We start from the raw sequence: 24,767 nt of genomic DNA on the forward strand, positions 1-24,767 counted from the left end.
ATGAGAGTTAATGAAAGAAGAGATGTTTGACTGCAGAAGAGATTGAGTGTTGGTGAGAAGTAGTGTTTCCCAGGTTTCTGGCTTGAGTGACTGACAGGTAGTAATGCCAGATAGAAATCTTTCTGCTGGAGGAGATTGGGAGGGAAAGGTTATGTTCTAATTATCTAATTCATGTGGTGTGTGTGTGTGTATGTGTGTGTACGTATGTACATACTGGAGATGGAACCCAGGAGCTTTCTATCCCTGGGCTATCCTCCCAGACCTATTTTTTTTATATTTTACTTGGAAACAGGATCTAAATTGCTGAGAGCTTCACTAAGTAACTGAGGCTGGCTTCGAACCTGTGTGATCTTCTGTTTCAGCCTCCCAAGTGCTGGGATTACAAGTGTGTGCAACCACGCCTGGCTCTAATTATCTAATTTAAATAGTGAAGATAAAGTTTTTTCTCTTCCATCTCTAGCCTGCTGTCTAGTAATGGTAGGTAATAAGGTTTTTTTGTGTATGTGTGTGTGTGTGCGCGCACGAGCACGCACGTGTGTTACTGGGAATTGAACCCAGGAGCATTCTACCTCTGAGCTATACCCCTAGTGCTGTTTCATTCTTTATTTTGAAACAAGGTCTTACTAAGTAGCTGAAGCTGGCCAGGAACCTGTGATCCTCCTGTTTCAGCCTCCCAAGTATTGGGATTACAAGTGGCATTCCACCTCTGAGCTACGCCCCCAGCCCTATTTTTTATTCTTTATTTTGAAACTGAATTGCAAAGGGCCTCACTAAGTAGCTGAGGCTGTCCTCAAACTGCAATCCTCCTGTCTCAGCCTCCCGAATGCTGGGATTACAGGCGTGCACCACCATGCCTTGGCTAGCCTTTTTATTCTTTGAAACAGGGTGTCACTGAGTTGCGAAGGTTCTTGCTAAGTAGCTGAGGCTGTCCACGCACGGAATCCTTCACTGTCTGGGTGTGTGCCACTACGCCCAGCAGATAACAGAAGTTTTTTTTTTGTTTTTTTCAGGTTTGGGGATGGAACCCAGGGGCATTTGACCTCCAAACTACATCCCCTGCCCTATTTTTTTATTCTTTATTTGGAAACAGGGTCTCACTAAGTTGCCGGGAGCCTCACTAAGTAGCTGAGGCTGGCTTCGAACCCGTGCGATCCTCCCGTCTCCGCCTCCCAAGCGCGGGGATTACAAGCGTGTGCCACCATGCCCGGCTCTCTTGGCTTTCTGATAGGATTTTTCCTCTCAAAGCATTTGCATGAAAAGAACAGCATCAAGGTAGAATTTAAAGAAATGAAGGGAGTCTAAGTTAGACTATTGGGAAGACATCGAAACACTGAATTAAAGTCTAACAGAATGTGGTGGCACACTCTTGTCATCCCAGCATTTGGGAGCCTGAGAGAGGAGGATCCAGGTTCGCAGATAGCCTCAGCTACTTAGTGAGGCCCTTGGCAACTCAGTGAGACCTTTTCAAAATAAAAAATTGGACTGAAGGTGTAGCTAGGAGGTAGAATGAGCCTGGGTTTCATCTCCAGTACCGCCAAAAAAAAAAAAAAAAAGTCCTGTCTAAGAATATTAAGCTTATATTACAAGTTATTGTAAGTAATCAAAAGGGAGCCAAGCAGAATACCTCAGGACAGGATTCAATGATCAAAGTAACCTTATAGAAAGAATATTACAATACATTATTTTTATCTCTGCTTTTTAAAATGTTTTGTTTTGAAAACTATAAATTCTGTTTTACAGTATGCGCTGAAAAAACCATATGGCATTCTCTATAAAAAGTAAGTCATGATGTTTTTACTTTATTTTAATTTTTTTGTTTATTATGAAAAGCAGCCACTTTATGGAATATTTGGAAAGAAAAATTTTTTATAGACACTGTAGTTCTTTACAACTATTCATGTTTTAATTCTGGTGTTTTTTTGCATTGAATATTCTCGCATAATTGTAATTATAACATATATTTGTTTTGAAATAATTGTAGAATTACAAAGAGTTCCTATATATTCTTCACTCAGCTCCCCCTAATATTACATCTTGCCTAATGGTAGTCTAATTATTACAACTAAGAAACTAACATTGGTATGGTAATGTTAACTCAAATACTTACTTGCTTTGCACTGTTTTCCTACTAATATCTTCTTTCTCTTCAAGGATCCCACATTGCGCTTGTTTTTTTGTTTCGTGATGTTAAGGACTGAGCCCCAGGCCTTGTGCATGCTAGGCACGCATTCTGCCGTGGAGTTATACTGTAGCTCCCACATTGCATTTAAATAATATGTCTCCCTAGTCTTTTCCCATTTGTGGTGCTTCCTCACTCTTTCCTTATCTTTGATTGCCTTGACACTTTTGATAAATATTAGTTATTTTTGTAAATTATCCCTCAATTTAGGTTTAAGATTTTTTAAATTTTATTTTATTTTTATTGTTTTGGTGGTACTAGGGATGGAACCCTTCTACCTCCGGGCTACACTCCCAGACCTATTTTTTATATTTCATTTGGAAACAGGGTCTCTTAAGCCAGCAAGGCTGGCTTCAAACCTGCGCAATCCTCTTGTCTCTGCCTCCCAAGTGTGGGGATTACAAGTGTGTGCCACCATGCCCGGCTAGGTTTAGTTTTTTTATGAGTAGATTGAGGTTATATATTTTTGTCAAGAATACCACAAAAATAGTTGGGTGTGGTGGTGCACTCTTGTAATCCCAGCATTTGGGAGGCTGAGACAGGAGGATCACAGTTCAAGGACAGCCTCAGCTACTTAGTGAGTCCCTTTGCAACTCAGTGAGACCCTGTTTTAAAATAAAGAATAAAAAAATAGGGCTGGGGGTGTAGCTCAAAGGTAGACTGCCCCTGAGTTCCATCCCCAGTACCGTACACATACCAAAACACACACACACACACACACACACACACACACACTCTCTCTCTCTCTCTCTCTCTCTCTCTCTCTCTCTCTCTCTCTCGATATGTTTTTCTCAGTAAATAAAATATCAGGGAAGCCAGGTATGGTGGTGCATGCTTGTAATCCCAGTACTTGGGAGGCTGTGAGACAGGAGAATCCCAGGTTTGCTGTCAGCCTCCTAGTTAGTGAGGCCCTCTGCAACTCAGTGAGACCCTATTTCAAAATAAAGAAAAAAAAAATAAAGCTGGGGGTGTAGTTCGGAGGTAGAATGCCCCTGGGTTCAATCCCTAGTACCACAGAAATAAATAAATAAATAAATAAAATACTAGGGGACTCATATGATGTCAATAAGTCTTATGCTGATAGTGTAAAGCTTGATTAAAGTGGTGTCTGAGCCCAGCATGGTGACACAGGCTCGTAATCCCAGTACTGGGTAGGCTGAGACGGAGGGTCACAGGTTCAAGGCCAGCCTCAGCTACTTAGTGAGGCCCTCTGCAACTCAGTGAGACCCTGTTTCAAAATAAAGAATATAGGCCTACGTGGTGGCGCACGCTTGTAATCCCAGCATTCGGGAGGCTGAGACCGGAGGATCGCGGTTCGCGGAGAGGCTCTCCGCAACTTAGTGAGACCCGGTTTCAAAATAAAGAATAAAAAAATAGGGCAGGGGGTGTAGCTCGGAGGTCGAATGCCCCTGGGTTCCACCCCCATACCCACAAAAAAATAAAAAATAAAGAATATAAAAATAGGAGCCAGGTGCGGTGGCACATGCTTGTTATTTCAAAAATAATAATAGGGCTGGGAATGTAGCTCAAAGGTAGAATGCTTCTGGGTTCCATCCTAGTACCGCAAAAAAAAAAAAAAAAAAAAAATTCAAGTTCATTTTTACACAATTTTGCACTATTTTAATATTGAATTTTCCAAAACTCCTATTATATAAATCAAATCAATGAGTAAATGTCACTCCTGGTATTGGAACTGCCAATCTACCTGTTAGCCATGAACATTTCTAATTCATAGTCTAATTCATTAGTCATTGGCTAAGTCCCTGTTTCAGAATCAAAAATTTAAAAAAGGGCTGAGGGTGTAGCTTGGCGGTAGAATGCCCCTGGGTTCAATGCCTACTACCACAAAAAGAAAATATTTATTTTTCCATTAGAATATAAGCTCCATGAAAGCAAGCATCTTATTTGACATAGATTATAGCATTCCTAGGTTCTGAGACATCACCTGGCATATGATAGTTATTAAATAAATGTCAAAAAGCATCTTTTTAGTTTATTTCTTATTATTATTTTATTTTATTTTATTTATTTATTTTTTTTTTTTGTGGTACTGGGGGGTGGAACCCAGGGGTTTTTACCTCTGGGCTATATACTCCCAGCCCTATTTTATGCTCTATTTGGAAACAGGGTCTCACTAAGTTGCCGAGAGCCTCACTAAGTAGCAGAGGCTGGCTTTGAACCCGTGTGATCCTCCTGTCTCAGCCTCCCAAGCGCTGGGATTACAAGCATGTGCCACCACACCCGGCTTTTTTTAGTTTATTTTTAAAAATTTTTTATTTTTATGTGGATCATACTGAAAATGGCATGCATTCAGATTGTGCTTGGTACCCTCTCCCCCACCTCATCCTCCACTCCCAACAATGAGTGTCCAGGTTACACATATTTGATACAGCTCCTCCATTAATCAACCTCAGCCTTCTTCCTCTCCTACCTTCCATTCTAGCTTTGCTGAGGTTTCTCCTCTATTATCTGGAGTCCCTCTGGTATTCCTAACTCTCCCTAGTTTGGGCATGTTAGAGAAAACATATGTTCCTTCTCTTTCTGTGCTTGGCTGTAGTTTCATCTGAAAATAAAATTGTTTTATTTAATATTTTTCTTTAATGAATTTACTGATCAAGATGATGTAATCTTTTTAATATTCTTAGAAAAAATATTACAAGACCATTTGAGGACCAGACATCACTGGTAAGTATAAGAATCCCTTCTGATTTAAGATAGTATGTAAGTAGTTATTTACACTAATTCATGTTGTATTCCTAATTTGTGTTTTTTGTTTTGTTTTGTTGGGGGTTTTTGTGTTATTGGAAATTGAACCCAGAGATATTCTACTTCAGAGCTACACCTTCAGCCCTGTTTTATTTCTGTTTTAAAACAGGGTCTTGTTAAGTTGATGAGAGTCTCACTACTTGCTGAGGCTGTCCTCAGACTTGCAATCCTCCTGTCAGGCTCCCAAGTATTGGGATTACAGGTGTGTGCCACCAAACTTGGCTCTAATTTGTGGTATTTCAAAAAATATTAGGACAGGCATTGTGGCACATGCTATAATCTCAGTACATGAGAGGCTGAAACAGGAGGATCACAGGTTCTCGGCAGCCTCAGCTACTTAGTGAGGCCCTCTGCAACTAAGTGAGACCCTGTTTCAAAATAAAAATAAAATAGAGCTGGGCATGCTGGCACATGCTTGTAATTCCAGCATTTGAGAGGTTGAGACAGGAGGATGTGGTTTGAGGTCAGCCTCAGCTACTATTTAATGTGGCCCTTCGCAATTCAGACCCTGTTTCAAAACACAAAGAATAAGCCGGGCGTGGTGGCGCACACTTGTAATCCCCACGCTTGGAAGGCGGAGACAGGAGTATCACACAGGTTTGAAGTCAGCTGCGCTGGCTTAAGAGACCCTGTTTCCAAATAAAAATATAAAAATAGGTCTGGGAGTGTAGCTCGGAGGTAGAAGGGCTTCCAGGAACCCCAGTACCACCAAAAATAAGTAATAAATAAATAGAATTTAAAAATATGGCTAGGGGTATAGTTTAGAGGTAGAAAGCCCCTGGGTTCTGTCCCCAGTACTGCAAAATAAATAAATAACCCTGTTTCAAAATAAAGAATAAAAAAAAATAGAACTAGGGGTGTAGTTTAGAGGTAGAAAGCCCCTGGGTTCTATCTCCAGTACCGCTAAATAAATAAATAAATAAATAAATAAATAAATAAATGCCGGGTGCGGTGCCGTACACTTGTAATTCCAGCATTCGAGAGGCTGAAATAGGAGGATTATGGTTCACAGCCAGCTTCAGCTACTACTTAGTGAGGCCCTTTGCAACACAATGAGACCCTATTTCAAAATAAAGAATAAAAATAGGGCTGAGGGTGTAGCTCGGAGGTAGAATGTCCCTCAGTACTGCAAAAAAAACAAAAAGGAAAAGCCGGGTGTGGTGGTACACGCTTTAATTCCAGCATTTAGGAGACTGAGACAGGAAGATAATGGTTCAGGGGCAGCCTCAGCTACTTAGTGAAGCCCTTTGCAACTCATTGAGACCCTGTTTCAATATAAAGAATTTAAAAAAAAAAAAGGTTTGGGAGTATAGTTCAGAGGTAGAATGCCCCTGGGTTTATTCTTAGTACCATAAATAAACAAACAAACAAATAATCATACATCCCTAGCCCCCCAGCCTACATTGCTGAGGTTGTCCTCAAACCTGCAATCTCCTATTTCAGTCTCCCAAGTCCTGGGATTACAGGCATGCACCACCATGTCCAGCTTATATTTATTTTTGCAGTACTGGGGATGGAACCCAGTGGCATTCTACCTTTCAGCTACACCCCCCAGCCCTATTTTTTATTCTTTATTTTGAAACAGAGTCTCACTGAGTTGCAAAGGGCCTCACTAAGTAGCTGAGGCTGGCTTTGAACCTGCGTGATCCTCCTACCTCAGCCTCTTGAGTTCTGGGATTACAAGTATGCACCACCACAACCAGTTATTTCAGTGATTTTTCTATATTGCTTGTCTAGTCATTCTTTAAAAATATTTACTGCTCTAGCTGTGTGTGGTGGCACTTGTAACCCCACCATTTGGGAGGCTGAGACAGGAGAATTGTGGTTCATGAACAGCCTCAGCCACTTAGTGAGGTCCTTTGCAACTTAGTGAGACCCTGTTTCAAAATATAGAATAAAAAATAAGGCTGGGGGTGTAGCTTGGAGATAGAATGCTCCTGAGTTCCATCCTTAGTACCAAAAAAAATATTATTTACTGCTTTAATTCTAATTACTTTATATCAAAGTTTTCTTACATAGGATGATGTTTAAATTGAGTGAAAGTATGTGTGATGTAGTATAGGCATAGTATAGAAGAAGCTATATAGGACTGAAACTTCCTAACTATATTTTCACTCCTCTTGAATCTGTAATGGAAGCCAGTACTTATGAGTAGCAGAGAAGATAGCATTCACATTAGAATATCATAAATCTGTCATTCCCAGCTGAGTGCTGCCATGGAGATTCTAGGGCCAGATCCCTGTGTAGTTGACAATGTGCATTGTGAGCTTATGAATGCAGTTATAGATATCCCAAATACCATGTTGATAGTGGATCGCATATATATATATATATATATATATATATATATATATATATAGAGAGAGAGAGAGAGAGAGAGAGAGGGGGGGGGGGGGAGGGGCACACTAAGATGTGCCATTGATAATAGTACTAATGTTCTGAGTTAAAGGATTGTTCAGCAAATGATATTTTTGGTGGTTGTCTATTTGAAAATGACTACATCAAATAAATTGTCTGACTTACAAGCCTAATAGTTTTTATGCATTTTTAGTATTGAAATGTAAATCCAGCATGGCTTGATGGTGCACATTGTAATCCCAGTACTTGGAAGACTGAGACAGGAGGATCCCAGGTTCGAGGACAGCCTCAGCAAGTAGTGAGACTCTCATCAACCTAGTGAGACCCTGTTTCAAAATAAAAATAAAATAGGGCTGAGGTTGTAGCTCAGAAGTAGAATGTCCTTGGGTTCTATTTCCAGTACCACACACACAAGAAAAATGTAGGTCTTATCGGGCATTGTGGCACATACCATGAACTTAGCAAGACCGTCTCAAAAAAAATAAATGGGCTGGGAGTGTAGCCCAGAGGTCCAACCCTGGGTTCACTCCCAGTACACCCCCCACAAAAGAAACATAAATCTTTTTCATATACAATTCAAATCAGAAAATTTGAAATAAAAGGCCAAAAATGAAGTATTTTTTCAGTTTATAATTAAGTCTAACTTTCACTAAAGAGAACTGATACCTGTTTTTTAGTTCAGAAGTAAGATTCTTCTTAAAGTTTTTATTTTTCATTTGATTTTATAGGAATTCTTTTCAAAAAAGTCAGATTGCTCTTTATTCATGTTTGGTTCCCATAATAAGAAGCGGCCAAATAATCTAGTAATCGGTAAGTACTGTTCATTTCCTTATGTTTTTATTCATATAGTCAGCTCTGTAACTCAGATTACTGATGGTATTCAGAATTCAAGGCTGACCTAAGCTCCAAAATAGTTACTTGTTTTGTTACCTTGTGGTTTTATTTATTTATTTATTTTTATTTGCTTATGTTTGATACTGGGGATTAAACCCAGAGGCATTTTACATTCAGGCTAACTTCCAGCGTTTCTTATTTTACTTTTGAAACAGGATCTTGCTAAATTGCTGAAGCTGGCCTCAAACCTTTAATTCTCCTGTCTCTGTCTCCCGAGTCAAATAGGTTTGCAGGTATGTGCCACCACACCTGGTACCTTGTGACATTTAAAAAATTAATTTTTGGATCTGGAGTTTAGCTCGATATAGAGCACTTGCCTAACATGTGTGAGACCCCTGGGTTTGATCCCCAGTACCACAAAATTAAAAAAAGAAAAAATGAAACAGTCTCCAGGTAGCCAAGTGTGGTGGTGCACGCTTGTAATCCCCGCGCTTGGGAGGCGGAGACAGGAGGATCGCGCAGGTTCGAAGCCAGCAGTGCTGGCTTAAGAGACCCTGTTTCCAAATAAAAAAAGTATAAAAAATAGGTTTGGGAGTGTAGCCTGGAGGTAGAAGGGTTTCCAGGAACCCCAGTACCACCAAAAAAAAAAAAAAAAAAGAAAGAAACAGTCGTCTCCAGGTAAAGAATGGGGCATCTACATTATCCTGCTGATACAGGGAAGTATCACAAGAAAATCTATGAAAGCATTCCTTGGCTATTAATGCTTCTTAGAATGCCATTACTTCTGAGGCCGGGCGTGGTGGCACACGCTTGTAATCCCTGTGCTTGGGAGGCTGAGACAGGAGGATCTCACGGGTTCAAAGCCAGCCTCAGCTACTCAGTGAGGCTCTCAGCAACTTAGTGAGACCCTTTTTCCAAATAAAGTATAACATAGGTCTGGGAGTGTAGCCCAGAGGTAGAAAACCTCTGGGTTCCACCCCAGTACCACACACACACACACACACACACACACACACACACACACACAAAGAATGCCATTACTTCTGAAAAAGTTCTGGTTTAAACAGGAAGACAGACTTCTCCCTGCTTTCAGCATTGCTCACGCAGTTGTAGATGCAACCCCGTTTTCTTGTATTTGCATTGCATGCTGTTGAGCTCCCATGTGGCATGCAGGTGCCCGACCTCAAGTTGCAGGGTTTCTTTTTTCCGTGTGTGTGTGTGTGTGTGTGTGTGTGTGTGTGTGTGTGTGTGTGTGTTGTACTAAGGATTGAACTCAGGTGTATTCTACCTCTGAGCTATATCCTGAGTCCCCTACCCCCCCTCTTTTGAAACAGAGTCTCACTAAGTTGTGGCAAGCCTCCCTAAATTACTGAATTACTGCTGGCCAGAAACCTGTGATCCCTGTCTCAGCCTCCCAAATACTAGTGTTACAGGTGTGTGCCACCATGCCAGTGTGTGTATCTGTAGTACAGGGGATTGAACCCAGAGACATTCTACACCCATGGCCCTGTTTTATTTTTTTATTTCAGAACAGTGTTTCACTTAGTTGTAGAGGACCTCGCTAAATTGCTGAGGCTGGCTGCAAACCTGTTATCCTCCTGTCTTTGCCTCCCAAGTATGGGGATTACAAACCTATGTCACCACATCTCGCTGAATAAATACATTTATTTATTTATTTATTAGTACTAGAGCTTGAACTCCTCATTGGCATTTGTCTTCAAGCTACACCCAAGCCGAATTTTATTTCCTTTTCTGGGGGAGGATGGAGCCCAGGGACATTCTACCTCCAAGCTACACCCTCAGCCCTATTTTTTATTCTTTATTTTGAAACAAGGTCTCACTGAGTTGCAGAGGCCTCACTAAGTAGCTGAGCCTGGCTGTGAACCTACGGTCCAAGTACTGGGATTATAAGCATGCACCACCACGCCCAGTATTATTTCTTATTTGGAAACCAAGTCTCATTAGGTTGCTGACAGCTTTGCTAAGCTGCCGAGGCTGGCTTTGAACCTGGGATACTCCTGTCACAGCCTCCCAAGTACTGAACTTCATCTCCAGCCCACACTTATTCTTCTATAAAATAAAAGTTGGACTAAATGCTTTCTAAAGTCCTTACCATGAGTAATAACAGTCCAATTTAAGGAGAATTGAAATTTTAAGAAAGAGGGAGCTTCTTTGAGGGTGTTTAGGGAGAAAGAAAAAGGCAGGTATTAGACTATTTTGAGCATGTTGATAATTGCATACAGATAAGGTGGCCATTTGGGAAAAATACATGCTTAAAATGCTTTTTCCTTTTAGGTCGTATGTATGATTACCATGTCCTGGATATGATTGAGTTGGGTATTGAGAAGTTTGTGTCTCTGAAAGACATTAAGGTAAGATGCTGGCTATTAAAATAGAAAACATTGTGTAGTGTTGCTCTTGGTTAATAGTGACATCTGGTGATGAAGAGTATTTTAAACATTTTGTCAGCTGGGCATGGTGGTGCATGCTTGAAATCACAGTACTTTGGAGGCTGAGGCGGGGATTGTGGTTCGCAGACAGCCTCAGCTACTTAGTGAACTCCCTACCCTGCAACTTGGTGAGACCCTTCAAATAAAGAATAAAAAATAGGGCTGGGGTGTAGCTCAGGTAAAATGCCCCTCGGTTCAGTACTTAGTACCACAAAAAAAATTGTTGACAACAACTTCATGTTTTTGTTCTGGCGTGTACAATTATTATTATTTTTTAATGCAGTAGTGAGGATGGAACCCAGGGACATTCTACCTCAAGAGATATACCCCCAGCCCTATTTTTTACTCTTTGTGTGTGTGTGTGTGTGTGGTACTGGGGGTGGAACCCAGGGGCTTTTTTTTTTTTTTTTTTTTTTTTTTAACCTCTGGGCTATACTCCCAAACCTATTTTATATTTTATTTGGAAACAGGGTCTCACTAAGTTGCTGAGAACCTCACTAAGTAGCTGAGGCTGGCTTTGAACCTGTGCGATCCTCCTGTCTCAGCCTCTCAAATCCTGGGATTACAAGCCTGCGCCACCATGCCCAGCTTTTACTCTTTTTTTTTTTTTTTTTGGAGACAGGGTCTCACTGAGTTGCAAAGGGCCTCACTAAGTAGCTGATGCTGGCCGTGAACCACGATCCTTCTGTCTCAGCCTCCCAAATGCTGGAATTACAAGCATGTGTCATCACGCTCGGCTAGAAGTACAGTTTTATTTTACATTTACTTTGTTTTTATTTTTACTTTTTGTAACACTGGGGATTGAACCCCATAGCATTCCAGTAGCATTCTACCTCTGAGCTACAGGCCCAGCCCGATTTTTTTTTTTTTTTTTTAAACAGGAACTAGCTGGTTGCTGAGCTGGCCTTGAACCTATGATCCTCCCATCTCAGCCTCCCACTGGGATTGCAAGCCTAGACCATTATGCCTGGCAGAATTTTTTCTTCTTTTACTTTGGTAACTTCTAGATCCTCTGTTACCTCATATTCTTTTTGGTATAGAAAATTCAGAACTTGTAAAACATTTTTCCTAGCAACAGTTTCAGCCTTGCTGAATGAGAATCAACCCATATTTTTCATAGCTTATATAAAATTTTATTGTTTCCCATGTGAATGTCTAGTTGGTAGTTGAAAATAAAGATAAGACAGGCGTGGTGGTACATGTCTGTAATCCCAGTACTTGGGAAGCTGAGACAGGAGGATCAGTGTTCACCGCCAGCCTCTTCAATGTAGTCAGGCTCTCTACAATTTAATGAGACCCTGCTTCAAAATCAAAAAGTAAAATAGGGCCCAAGGTGTAACTCAGAGTTAGAATATCCCCGGGTTCAAACTTCAGTGCCACCAAAACAACAACAAAACCCTACATTATGTGTTTCATTTTGTTTTGCAGTACTAGGGATTAAGCCTAGTCCATGCTGGCAAAGACTTGTATCACTGCCCTACATCCCCAACCCCCGTGCACTGTTTTAATTTTGAGATAGGGTCTGTTTAGGTTGCCCAGGCTGGCCTCAAACCTCTCAAACCTTTGATCCCCCTGCCTTAGCCTCCCAAGTAGCTTGAATTACAGGTGTGTGCTGTCATGTCTGGCTCCTAAAAATACTTTTTATAGCCTGGCGTGGTGGCGCACGCTTGTAATCCCCATGCTTGGGAGGCTGAGACAGGAGGATGGTGCAGGTTCGAAGCCGGCCTCAGCTACTTAGTGAGGCTCTCAGCAACTTGGTGAGACCCTGTTTTCAAATAAAATATAAAAAACAGGTCTGGGAGTATAGCCCAGAGGTAGAAAGCCTCTGGGTTCCACCCCCAGTACCACAAAAAACCAAAAACAAAAAAACTTTTTATGCGATACAGTAGAAAAGCACAGTTTTTCAAATAATTTAAGATAAAATTTATTTTGATTCTGGAATACTGGTTATTAGAGTACGAATTTTGTGATTTGGGTTCGTGGGGTTTTGTTCTTTTCAAATTTAGTTTGAATTTTATTTTCTGTATAGATCAATACTAAAAAATAGTTAATATCATTCTTTTTTTTTTGGTGGTACTGGGGATGAAACCCTTCTACCTCCGGGCTACGCTCAGCTGGCTTCGAACCTGCGCGATCCTCCTGTCTCCGCCTCCCAAGCGCAGGGATTACAAGCGTGCGCCGCCATACCCAGCGTTTATATCATTCTTTAACTATGTATTACATGATAACATAAATAGTGGAATAATAATAATAATTATTATTATTATTATTATTATGAGGTAAAGTGTTGCTGTGTTCCCAAACTGGTTTTGGAACTCTGGGCTCAGGCAGACTTTTCCCTCAGTCTCCTGAATAGCTAGGAGTTAAAGCCCACCACTGCAACTAGCTCAGTTATTTTTATTTTTATTTTTTTGTTTTTGGTGGTGCTAAGGGACTTTTCTACCTCTGGGCTATCCTCCCAGACCTATTTTAGACTTTATTTGGAAACAAGGTCTCACTAAGTTGCTGAGAGCCTCAGTAGCTGCGGCTGGCTTCGAACCTGTGCAATCATCGTGTCTAGCCTCCCAAGCGCGGGGATTACAAGCGTGCGCCACCACGCCTGGCTAGCTCAGTTATTTTTTAGTCCAAAAAAATAGATAAGCTTAAAAATTTCCACCTGTGTTTTTTTTTAGTCTAAAGTTAGTATTTGCAGTTAATAGTTTAGTATAGCTAATATAATTTAAGGACAAATTTCTGTATATGATTATTGACTGCCTTGAAATCAATATATAATAGGCTTGATAATTGTATAATAGTGTATTTTTTCTTTCATAGAACAGTAAATGTCCTGAAGGAACAAAACCCATGTTGATATTTGCTGGTGATGATTTCGATGTAACGGAAGACTACAGAAGACTAAAAAATCTCCTTATTGGTAAGTATTGGCTGCCAGTGCTAGTGCTCTAAGAGTGTCATTGGTGGAACTTTGCCACTTTGCTCTAGATATGCAGTCTTTCTTCCTCTTTTTTTCTTTTTGACCTCTTCTTTTTTTTCCTTTGTATTATTTTATTTTTCTCCCAGCAGTAGCAGGAATATACTTAATTTTCTCAGTGGAGGCATAGGAATTGCCATATGGTATAGGTGATGATTATTTTTTGATGGTGTAGTAATGTAGGTATCCTATTTATATAGTGTATCCTATTTATTTGCTTCCAGCCAGATGTGGTGGCACATGCTTGTCATTCCAGTACTTGAGAGGCTGAGATAGGAAGATTGCATGTTCACGGCCAGCCTCAGCTACTTAGTGAGACCCACCGCAACTTAATGAGACCCTGTTTCAAAGTAAAGAATAAATAATTGGGCTGGGAATGTAGCTCAGAGGTAGAATGCTCCTGGGTTCCATTCCCAGTAACACATATACAAAAAAAGCCAGGCACACACTTGTTAATTTCAGCATTTGGGAGGCTGAGACAGGAGAATCATGGTTCAAGGACAGCCTCAGCTACTACTTAGTGAGGCCTTTTGCAACTCATTGAGACCCTTTTCGAAATAAAGAATAAAAAATAGGGCTGGGGATAGAGCTCAGAGGTAGAATGCCTCTGGATTCCACCCCCAGTACCAAAAAAAACCAAGAAATCCAGAGTCTTAATTTTTCTGCCTCTGCTGTTCATCTTCCCTTGCAGAATCTCTAATTTCTTACCTATATTTTCCATTAGTTGTATTCGTATATAAATGACAATGATGAGTATTTTTTACTTTTAATATTACAGCTCCCAAATATCAGGAGTTGTTTTGAGCTAGGTATGGTAGCACATACTTGTACCCCAGTACTTGGAAGGCCAAGACAGGAGAATTTCAGGTTAGAGGCCAGCTTTAGCAAATTTTAGTGAAACTCTCCACAACTTATTGAGACCTTATTTTATTCATTTTATTTATTTATTTATTTATTGGTGGTACTGGGGGTGGAACCCAGGGGCTTTTCTACCTTCGGGCTATACTCTCAGACCTATTTTTTTATGCTTTATTTGGAAACAGGGTCTCACTAAGTTGCTGAGAGCCTCACTAAGTAGCTAACGCTGGCTTTGAACCTGTGTGGTCCTCCTGTCTCAGCCTCTCAAGCGCTGGGATTATAAGCATGTGCCACCACGACTGACTTTGAGACCCTATTTTAAAATACAAAAATAAAACAGGTCTAGGGATGTAGCTTAGAGGTAAAAAGCCCTTGGGTTCAACCCACAGTACCACACACACACACAAATAAAATACGGCTGGAATAGAATATCCTTGAATTCAGCCGGCTGTGGTGGCGCACACTTGTAATCCCAGATTTTGGGAGGCTGAGACCAGAGGATCGCCGTTCACAGACAGCCTCAGCTACTTAGTGAGGCCCTCTGCAACTCAGTGAGACCCTGTTTCAAAATAAAGAATAAAAAATTGGACAGAGGTGCCGAAGGCCAGCTTAGTCCAATCGGGGTGCGAGTTTACTCGCGGTTGAGAATCTCAGCAAAGATGGGGAAGGATAGAGTGAAATACTGCAGATTCTTATCTGCAGTGATTCTTTCCCTTTTAGGGACTAAATTTCTTTAAGTCCCTAGTGACGGCGCTCTTGAAAAGAATCTGATATGGATCGATGCTTCCTGTGCAATCGAACACTTTATTCTGGACACAAGATTTTTTTATATATTCCCCTCTCCCAGTGAATTTCTAGTAAAAAAGTGCAAATCACCCAAAGTGAAAAAGAGAGATACACATGCAAATCACCAACCCTGGAAAAGACAAAAGTAAAGGCCTGGGGGATATCACAGGTCTTTGTGATTGAGATTAGTCCCTTTATCTCAGTTGGGCCGTGTGCTTTGACCCAGCCCCCTTTGGCCTTGCAGCTGCAGAGGCTTTTCTTTGGCTAATTCCAGAAGAGCAAAAGTCACACCCAAAATCACTTGAAGAGTCCGATTTTCTTTAACCCTTGATTTTCTTTAACCCTTTCGGAACTTTTGTTCCTAGGGCTTAGTCCAATGTCCTTCTTTATCTATCAACCTCCTTTGAGCTGAATGGGGGACGAAGTCCGGAGATTTCAGCTTTCATATAGTTATCGTAGGGAAAATCCGTGTTCCTTTATGATTTAGAGAATTTTGATGAATGTCTGCTGGATTTTGTCTGCAATACAATCTGCTGTCTGAAAGCTTAAGCAAACTCATAACACAGTTTAGCAGGTAAACACCAAGAAATAACACGAAGTCTTTAGATTTAGTTGTCAGATATATTTCTCTAGCAGCTGGGCATTTTTCCTCAAACGATAGGCTTATTAGAAGCCTATTCCTCTATTAATAATCCATATTCCTATCACTAACCCTCTGCAACTTCCTTTTCTTTTCTGATTACCCTAATTCTCTCTTTCCCATTCGGGACAATCTTAGGATAAGCTCTTCTTCATACAAAAATACTTTCTTATTCTCACCATATTTTCTTTCTTTCCCCTTTACACATCTATTTTATCTGTCCTTTGTTTTGACATAGCTATTTTTAACCAGGTGGTGTCACTATAACTCCAGGCATCGCTATTACTAGGTGCAAAGGCCAAGATTCCAAAGATAAGGGTGGAGTTCTGCATTCGTAATTATTGACTGGAATGCTGCCATTGCATCTAACTGGTTTTCACCATTTTGAACAAAGCTGAAGGTTTACCGGAAAGTTTATTTTTCACGGACTCAGTTTCTCTCACAGTCCTGATCTGTCACCACCAGAGCAATTTCATGTGGAGAGTTAAAAGAATCATTACTAAAAGAATAATAGTTATGAAAGAATATCTAAGAGTGGAGAATACTTTTGGCCAGCGACCACACCTTCTCTCGGGGCTTATTTCTCACGTTGAGAATCGCCTATGGACTGCATGAATAAGAATGCAGATGCCAAGAGGGCAAAGTCTTGGCACAGAGGGTATAGCTCGGAGGTCAAATGCTCTGGGTTTCATCCCCAGACCCACAAAAAAAAAAAAAAGAATTTCCTTGAATTCAATCCCCAGTAACACACACACACACACACACACACACACACACACACACACACACACACGTTTTTTATTTTGTTACTGGGGATTGAACCCCTCAGGAGAATTCTACCTCCAAACTATACCTCAGTCCTTTTTTATTTTGAAACAGGGTCTTGCTAAATTACTGAGGCTATTAAGGATACCAGAGGGACTCTAGATAATAGAGGGAAAACCTTAGCAAAGCCAGAAAGGAAGTAGGAGAGGAAGAAGGCTGAGGTTGATTAATGGAGGAGCAACATTCGAATATGTGTATAAGTGTGAATGTAGCATGGTCAGCCTGGACATTCATCGTTGGGAGGGGGATAGGGGAGGGGGAGGAGTGGGCACCAGCCACTGTGTGAATATATGTCATTTTCAAAATGATCTACATATTAATTAATTGCTGAGGCGGGTTTTAAACCTGTGATTCCCCAGTCTCAGCCTCCCAAGTACTAACATTTTATACATGTGCTGCCACACCTAGCTCAAGTGTGTTGGGTTTTTTTTCCAGTGATAATTTCAGCTAAGTTTTCAGCCAGTGTTTCTATTACTTGTACTTCATTGGCTCAGATTCCCTCCCCCCACCCCACTGGCCTCCCATATAATTGTTGTAAGGGAGGGAGGTAATATATTTTGTTAAAACTGAGAGGCCTTTTGTTTGCCTTTGTTTGAGCTTTTGTAATCCCTAACGTCTGGTTATTTCGAGTTTCCACTAGATGGCATGAAAGGCCACATAATGCAGTAACAGGATGGGAATGAAATCTAAAAGGAATCCGGGGACTAAACAGAAAGGAAGAAGAAAAATGGAATAGGTTGTAGGGCACCAAGAGAAGTTGAGTTTTCAGTATAAATAAGAAGCAAAACAATTGCTCATTGGTTTATGTTGTGTCTTCAGATGAACTACAGTCATGTTTCATTTAGCAATGGGCACACATTCTAAACAGTATGTAGTAGGTGACTTCAACCTGTGAGCATCATAGTCTGATTTACACAAACTACGATGACTGTGATATCACTGGGCGGTATGGGATCATTGTCATATACGCAGTCTGTCATTGACTGAAACATCCGTATGCAGCACAGGACTCTATAGTAGATTGGTAGATCAAGAAATTAATGAAGAGCTTTCTTCCTTGTAGGAAGTTTATTTTTGCTTGCTTAAATATTACATAGTTCTGTGTGATAAATCTATTGAGATAGGATGTGATGACACATGCCTGTAAATCCAGTACTTGTGAAGCTGAGGCAGGAAGATTGCAGGTTTGGAGACAGCCTCAATTTGGGCTGTTTAGACCCTGTTTCAAAATAAAAATAAAATAGGGTTGGGGGTGTAGCTCAGAGGTAAAATGTCCCTGGTTCAATCCTTAGTATTTCCCTCTTCCTAAAACAAAAATAAATAAGGGGCTGAGGCATAGCCCAGAGGTAGAATGCCCTAGGTTCAACCCCTAGTACCACCCCCACCCCCAAATCCAGGTGGGAACTTTTTTGTTTGTGTGTGGTATTGGGGATTGAACCCAGAAGCATTCTATATCAGAGATATATCCCGAGCCCTATTTTATGATTTTTCATTTTGAAACAGGGCCTTGCTAGATTGATGAGAATCTCACTACTTGTTGAGGCTGCCAGGGTCTCTCTAGGCAGAGCTTCTCAAAGTTGCCAAGGCTAGTTTTGAACCTGTGATCCTCTGTCTCAGCCTCCCAAGTACCAGGATTACAAGTGTGTGCTACAAGTGTGTGCTACCACACCCAGCTCTGGGAACTGTTTTTGTTCTTCCTTTAAAAAAAAAAAAAAATTGTGGTGCTAGTGATTAACCCAGGACGTTATGCATGTCAGACAAAACTCTTTCACTGAATTATAGCCCTACCTCTAGAACTCTTATTTTCTTGATACAAAACCAGTAAATATCTATTTTTAGATTTAATCCATCCTAATTTTTATGGTTACTATTTTTTGTTTATTTGTTACTTCAAACAGTGTTTCACTAGGTTGTGGAGAGTCTTGCTGAGTTGCTGAGGCTGATCTCAAGCCTGTGATCCTCCTCTTTCAGCCTCCCAAGGAATAGGATTTCAGGCTTGCACCACCATGCCTGGCTATGACTACTATTTTTATATATCTGTTCCTTGTATAGCAAGATGATAGTAAATCAATTATTAGGTTAGTTTTATTAAATACTTCTTTAAGAACCGGGCCTGGTGGTGCGTGCCTGTATTCCTAGTCTTTGGGAGACTGAGACAGAAGGATCACAGGTTCGAAGACAACCTCAGCTAGTGAGACTCCCATCAACCTAGTGAGACCCTGATTCAAAATAAAAATAAAATAGGGTTGGGGTGTAGCTTGGAAGGAGAATGACCCTGGCTTCATTCACCATCACCCACACACACACACACACACACTCCTTACAGAGCCTAATGTGGAGGTTCATGCCTGTAATCCCAATTCTTGGGAGCTGAGACCCAGAGAATTGCAGATGCAAGGTCAGCCTCAGCAATTTAGAGAAACCGCCATTTCAAAACAAAAAGTAAAATAGGGCTGGGAGCGTGACATAGAGGTAAAATGCCCCTGAGGGTTCAGTCCTCGGTACCATTTTAAAAAAAAAATCAACCTAGCCGGGCGTGGTGGCGCACGCTTGTAATCCCAGTATTCGGGAGGCTGAGACTGGAGGATCGCGGTTCACGGACAGCCTCAGCTACTTAGTGAGGCCCTCTGCAACTCAGTGAGACCCGGTTTCAAAATAAAGAATAAAAAATAGAGCAGGGGGTGTAGCTCGGAGGTGAAATGCCCCTGGGTTCCATCCCCAGACCCGAAAAAAAAAAATCTCCTTTAAGGTATATTGTTACCTAGCTACCTAACAAGATTATTTTTCTTCTTTTCCTTTATTTACATTAGTGGCCATAGTTGTCATTGTTTAAATTTCTTTAACGTTTTTAGTTTTATAATTCTTACTACATTTTAAAAATGCACCATAATGGGAACTGCCGTAGGTTAGGTTAAGTAGTTTATTAGACTTAAGCTTTTCTACAGCCTCACAAAGGTAGTTTAATTAGTTGGGAGAGGGAAGAGAAAAACAGAAATGGTTCTGCTGGGTATGGTGGTGCGTGCCTATAATCCCAGTACTTGGGAGGCTGAGACAGAAGGAGTGTGGGTTGCTGAGAGCCTAAATTACAAATAAGAATTAAAATCAGGCTGGGGGTGTAGGTTGGAGGTAGAATGCCCCTGGGCTCCATCCTCGGTACCAAACCCCCCACCCAGAATATGGTTCTCTGACTGAACAGGCTTTACTGAGATAAGACCTGCAGAGGGCATTCTCCAGTAAAGGATAGAGCCCGTCTGCTTACCAGCTGAGGGTTTAAAAAATAGGTTATTTTGTAGGGAAGTTCAAATCTTTGCAGATAATGCATAAGGTGGGAAAGCAAGGAGTCTTTTATTTAGGGGAAGGGTTATATAAAGGTTCCTTGTAGGTTGTGCCAAGCAAGATATGGGGAGTTCCAGTAAGCAAGATATGGAGACTTCCAGGAAGTGGGAAACCTTCACAAAACTAGAGTCGCTTTTACTCTGGCCGGCCATCTAATAGTCTTCTCAGGTTATTATAACATAGTATCATTGACTTGGGTGGCTTAAACCCCAGAATACATTTTCTCATAGTTCAAAGGCTAAAAGTCCAAGGTCAGAGTTCCTGACAATTGTGTTTCTGGTGAAGACCCCTCCCTGGCTTGCAAGTAGCTACCTTCTCAGTGTCCTCACATGGCCTGTCTTGATTTGGACCCAGAGAGGGAGGGAGAATAAGTAAGCAGGCAAATAAATAAAATAAAATGCAGCTCTTGCTCATCTCTGTTTTCTTCTTTATCTAGAGTTCCTCCTATGACCCTTCCGCATATTAGGGAGATCAACCAATTTTTTACTTTTTGTGACTCACTAATTTCACTTAGCATAATGTTCTCCAGTTACATTCATTTCCCTGTAAATGAGATAACTTTGTTCTTCTTTATGGCTGAGTAAAATTCCATTGTGTACATATCCCATAGTTTTGTAATCCATTCATCTGTGGCTGGTTCCATAATTTGGCAGTGGTAAATTGTGCAGCCATGAATATAGATACACATGCATTAATTTGGTAGTTTGGTTTCCTTTCTTTTGGGTAGATACCCAGAAGTGGCATTGCTGGATCATATGGTAAGTTTCTTCCCGTTCTTCTGAGGATTCTCCATACTGTTTTCCAAAGTGGTTGCACTAATTTGCAGTCCCACCCTCAGTGTATTAGAGTTTCTGCTTCTCCACATCCTTGCCAGCATTTGTTGTTGTTTGTGTTTTGAATGATTGCCATTCTAGTAGGATTTAAGTTAAATCTCAGGGTAGTTTTAATTTTCATTTCTCTGATTCCTGCAAAGGAGAAAGTATAGATGAGTAAATAAGGCAACCTAACTGAGGGGATGGGAGAGAGGAAGAGGGAAATTCTCTAATGTACATGATGTACATTCACAAACATATTAAAGTCAATCACTAAGACAAACGTGAGAAGGAGGGACGGGGCAGGGAACAGGCTGGGAATTGGGGAAGAGCTAAATGAGTGATGTGTGCATGTATGCTTCTGTACCATCTTATATACTACATAAGGATGTAGTAACACTAAAAAAAAAACCCAAATAACCAAGTCAAAAAATGGGCAATTGAATGAAACAGGCACTTAATGAAAGAAGAAATATAAAATGGTCAACATCAGCTGGGCATGGTAGTGCACACTTGTAATCCCAGCATTTGGGAGGCTGAGACAGGAGGATCTGGGTTCACAGCTAGCCTCAGCTACTTAGTGAGGCTCTCCACACCTAAGTGGGTCTCTGTTTCAGAAAATAAAGAATAAAAAACAAAATTGAGCTGGTAGTGTGGCTCAGAGGTAGAATGTCCCTGGGTTCCATCCCCAATACTGCAAAAGAAAAAAAAATGTTCAACATAAAAAGAAAAATAAAGCAGCGCTTGGTCATTTAAATTTAAAGGTATGTTCAGGTTTTTTTTGTTTTTTTTTAACTACTTAATGTGTGCTTACAGATTTTTTCAGAGGCCCCACAGTATCAAATATCCGCCTGGCTGGATTGGACTACGTTCTGCACTTCACTGCACTGAATGGGAAGGTTTATTTCCGAAGCTATAAGTAAGTGCATTTTCTAATATGTTTTTCTTAATCCTCACTGTCAGTGTTTTGGTGTGGGTTTTTTTATAGAGCTCTAACTTAGGACTGGCATCTGCCTCAAACTTTTTGGAGAGTTTGCAGAATAGTAGTGGTGACAGCTCTGTGCTGATGGTCCGTGCGCCATCCTCTGCTAACCTGTGCGCTGCAGCTCCACTTTTCCAGGGCCTGGGAGCATCTAATACGCCATGCTTCCCTGAGCCTAGAATGCCAACTCCCTGATGACCTTCCCTAGCTTCATACAGTGTCTGTTTACTATTTTTGACTGGATTTAGAGCACCAAACCACAAGTCAGGCTAGCCGAAGCAAATCTAAATCCTAAACCTGAAAACTGTAGCTTAAAAGGAGTAAAGGGCATAGTGCTGGGTTCATTATACCTTCTCTCTCCAGCCTGAGTCTTCTACCCCTGTCCTCAGCACAGTATCCTAAAGCATAACAAGCAGAATCTGTTTTTATTACAGAGCCTAACAATATATAATATGCTATATTGTGCCTTTTGAAGTAAGCAGGCCTCTTTCTTTTGGTACCGAGGAATTGAACCTGCAACCCTCCTTTGTCAACCTCCCAAGTATGGGGATTAATTACCACACCCAGGTTTCTTTTTTAAAGGATGTGTGTGTGTGTGTGTGTGTGTGTGTGTGTGTGTGTGTGTGTGTGTGTGTTTGGACTGGGGATTGAACCCAGGGCGGTGCACTTGCCAGGCAAGCGCTTTGCCACTGAGGTTTCTTTTTTAAAAATAAATGGTTGGGCTGGACGTGGTGCACTCTGGTAATCTGAATACTTGGGCGGCTGACATAGGAGAGTTGCGGGTTAGCAGCCAGCATCAGCTACAGGCCCTTCACAACGTAGTAAGGCCCTGTTTTCAAATAAAAAATAGGGCTGGTGGTGTGGCACAGAGGTGGAATGCCCCTGGGTTCAATCTCCAGCACCAAAAAATGAATGAATGAATCAGTCAATTAATCTGGCTGATAGAGCCCCACTTTCCTAGAGGTTGCATTGAGCCTCCTAAGCTGCTTTCCTTTGTACAGATAATCAGGCTTTGGTGGGTGTTTTGAGCCTGCATCTGTGTTGACTGTGCCTTCTGCACAGCAGAGCTGTTGTGCAGCCATTTTGCGTCCAGCATTTCATATGTGGTAGCTTTTGTGGGATTTAAAAAAAATAGAGCAGGGGCTGTAGCTCGGAGGTAGAATGCCCCTGGGGTTCCATCCCCAGACCCAGAAAAATATATATTTTTTTTATGTCATATGAACTATAAATCCTTTGAAAAAGTTTTTTTTTTTTTTTTTTGGTGGTACTGGGGTTCCTGGAAACCCTTCTAGCTCCAGGCTGCACTCCCAGACCCATTTTATATATTTTTTATTTGGAAACAGGATCTCTTAAGCCACTGAGGTTGGCTTCGAACCTGCGCAATCCTCCTGTCTCCGCCTCCCAAGCGCGGGGATTACAAGTGTGTGCCACCACGCCTGGCCTGAAAAAGAATAATTTAGAAAGAGAAATTTCATTAAAATCAAAGCGGTTTTTTTTCTTTCTTTCTGATTTCATAAAGGTTATTGTTGAAGAAGTCTGGTTGCAGAACACCACGGATTGAGCTGGAAGAGATGGGGCCTGCATTGGATCTCGTTCTGAGGAGAACACACTTGGCATCAGATGACCTTTATAAATTGTCTATGAAAATGCCTAAAGCTCTGAAGGTATATACTCGGTGTCATGTTTATTTGTATATTCCATTTATTGTGCAGGCTTTGTAAACGGCACATGCATAAGATGTGTTTGGACTTTTAAGTGTTTTAAAAAAACAAATAGCATTCAGGAGGCTGAGACCAGAGGATCACGGTTTGTGGACACCTTCAGCTACTTAGTGAGGCCCTTCACAACTCAGTGAAACCCTGTTTCAAAAATAAAAAGAGTAGCCGGGCGTGGTGGCGCACACTTGTAATCCCCGTGCTTGGGAGGTGGAGACTGGAGGACCGCGCAGGTTCAAAGGCAGCCTTGCTGGCTTAAGAGACCCTGTTTCCAAATAAAAATATAAAAAATAGGTGTCTGGGAGTGTAGCCCGGAGGTAGAAGGGTTTCCAGGAACCCCGGTACCACCAAAAAAAGATAAATAAAAATAAAGACTAAAAAATAGGGTTGGGGGTGTAGCTTGGATGTACAATGCCCCTTAGTTCCATCTGCAGTACCGCAAAAAAAAAAAAAAAAAAAAAAAGCCAAGCATGGTGGTATACACCTGTAACCCCAGGTGTGGTGGTGGTGCACACTTGTAATACCAGTATTTGGGAAGCTGAGACAGATCATAGTCAAGGCCAGCCTCAGCACCTTAGCAAGACCCTGTTTCAAAAATAAAAAGAGCCAGGAGTGTAGCTTGGAGGCATAATGTCTGTGGGTTCAATCCCCAGCAGCAAAAAATAAATCAAGTAGGAATGTTAACTCTGAAATGCTTCTAGAGGTGGGAATGATAGTCACAACATTTTTCTTTTTTTTCGGTACTGGGGATGGAACCCAGGGGCATTCAACCTCCGAGCGATACCCCCGGCCCGATTTTTTATTCTTTATTTTGAAACAGGTTCTCACTGAGTTGCAGAGGGCCTCACTAAGTAGTAGCTGAGTCTGTTCCCCAACTTGGATTCTCCTGTCTCAGCCTCCCAAATGCTGGGATTACAAGGGTGAGCCACCATGCCTGGCAATAGTCACATTTTGGGTTAAATGCAGGAAATGCTCTTGATACAGGACAATGGCTAATGTACTATATTGTCTTGTTTTCTCAGTGTGGTCTGACAGTTTACCTGGGAATGATTAGAAGCACAGAGTATTAGGCTTCACCCGTACTATAGATTCTATTGAGTTAGAATCTGATTTGGTTGTTTTTTTTTTTGGGGGGGGGGTCAGTGCTGGGGATGGAACCCAGGGCCATTCTACCTTCGAGCTATGCCCCCAGCCCTATTTTTTATTCTTTATTTTGAAACAGGGTCTCACTGAGTTGCAAAGGGCCTCACTAAAT

At 41.2% G+C, this 24,767-nt stretch overlaps 1 protein-coding gene across 1 annotated transcript in view; it reads left to right on the forward strand.

Annotated features, from left to right (window-relative positions):
- Positions 1 to 24,767, forward strand: part of RPF2 (ribosome production factor 2 homolog) — a gene marked incomplete at both ends in the record, with an annotated part of 30,030 nt that overhangs the window by 4,830 nt on the left and 433 nt on the right. The window contains 7 exons of the mRNA XM_080700622.1: positions 1,741 to 1,778; positions 4,825 to 4,864; positions 8,032 to 8,113; positions 10,433 to 10,509; positions 13,402 to 13,501; positions 21,632 to 21,734; positions 23,317 to 23,461. Coding sequence (XP_080556748.1) covers positions 1,741 to 1,778; positions 4,825 to 4,864; positions 8,032 to 8,113; positions 10,433 to 10,509; positions 13,402 to 13,501; positions 21,632 to 21,734; positions 23,317 to 23,461 — 585 coding nt within the window. The remainder of the gene's footprint in view (positions 1 to 1,740; positions 1,779 to 4,824; positions 4,865 to 8,031; positions 8,114 to 10,432; positions 10,510 to 13,401; positions 13,502 to 21,631; positions 21,735 to 23,316; positions 23,462 to 24,767) is intronic.

This window comes from Muscardinus avellanarius (genome assembly GCF_963383645.1).
Source record: "Muscardinus avellanarius genome assembly, chromosome: 8".
In the NCBI taxonomy this organism is placed as follows: domain Eukaryota; kingdom Metazoa; phylum Chordata; class Mammalia; order Rodentia; family Gliridae; genus Muscardinus; species Muscardinus avellanarius.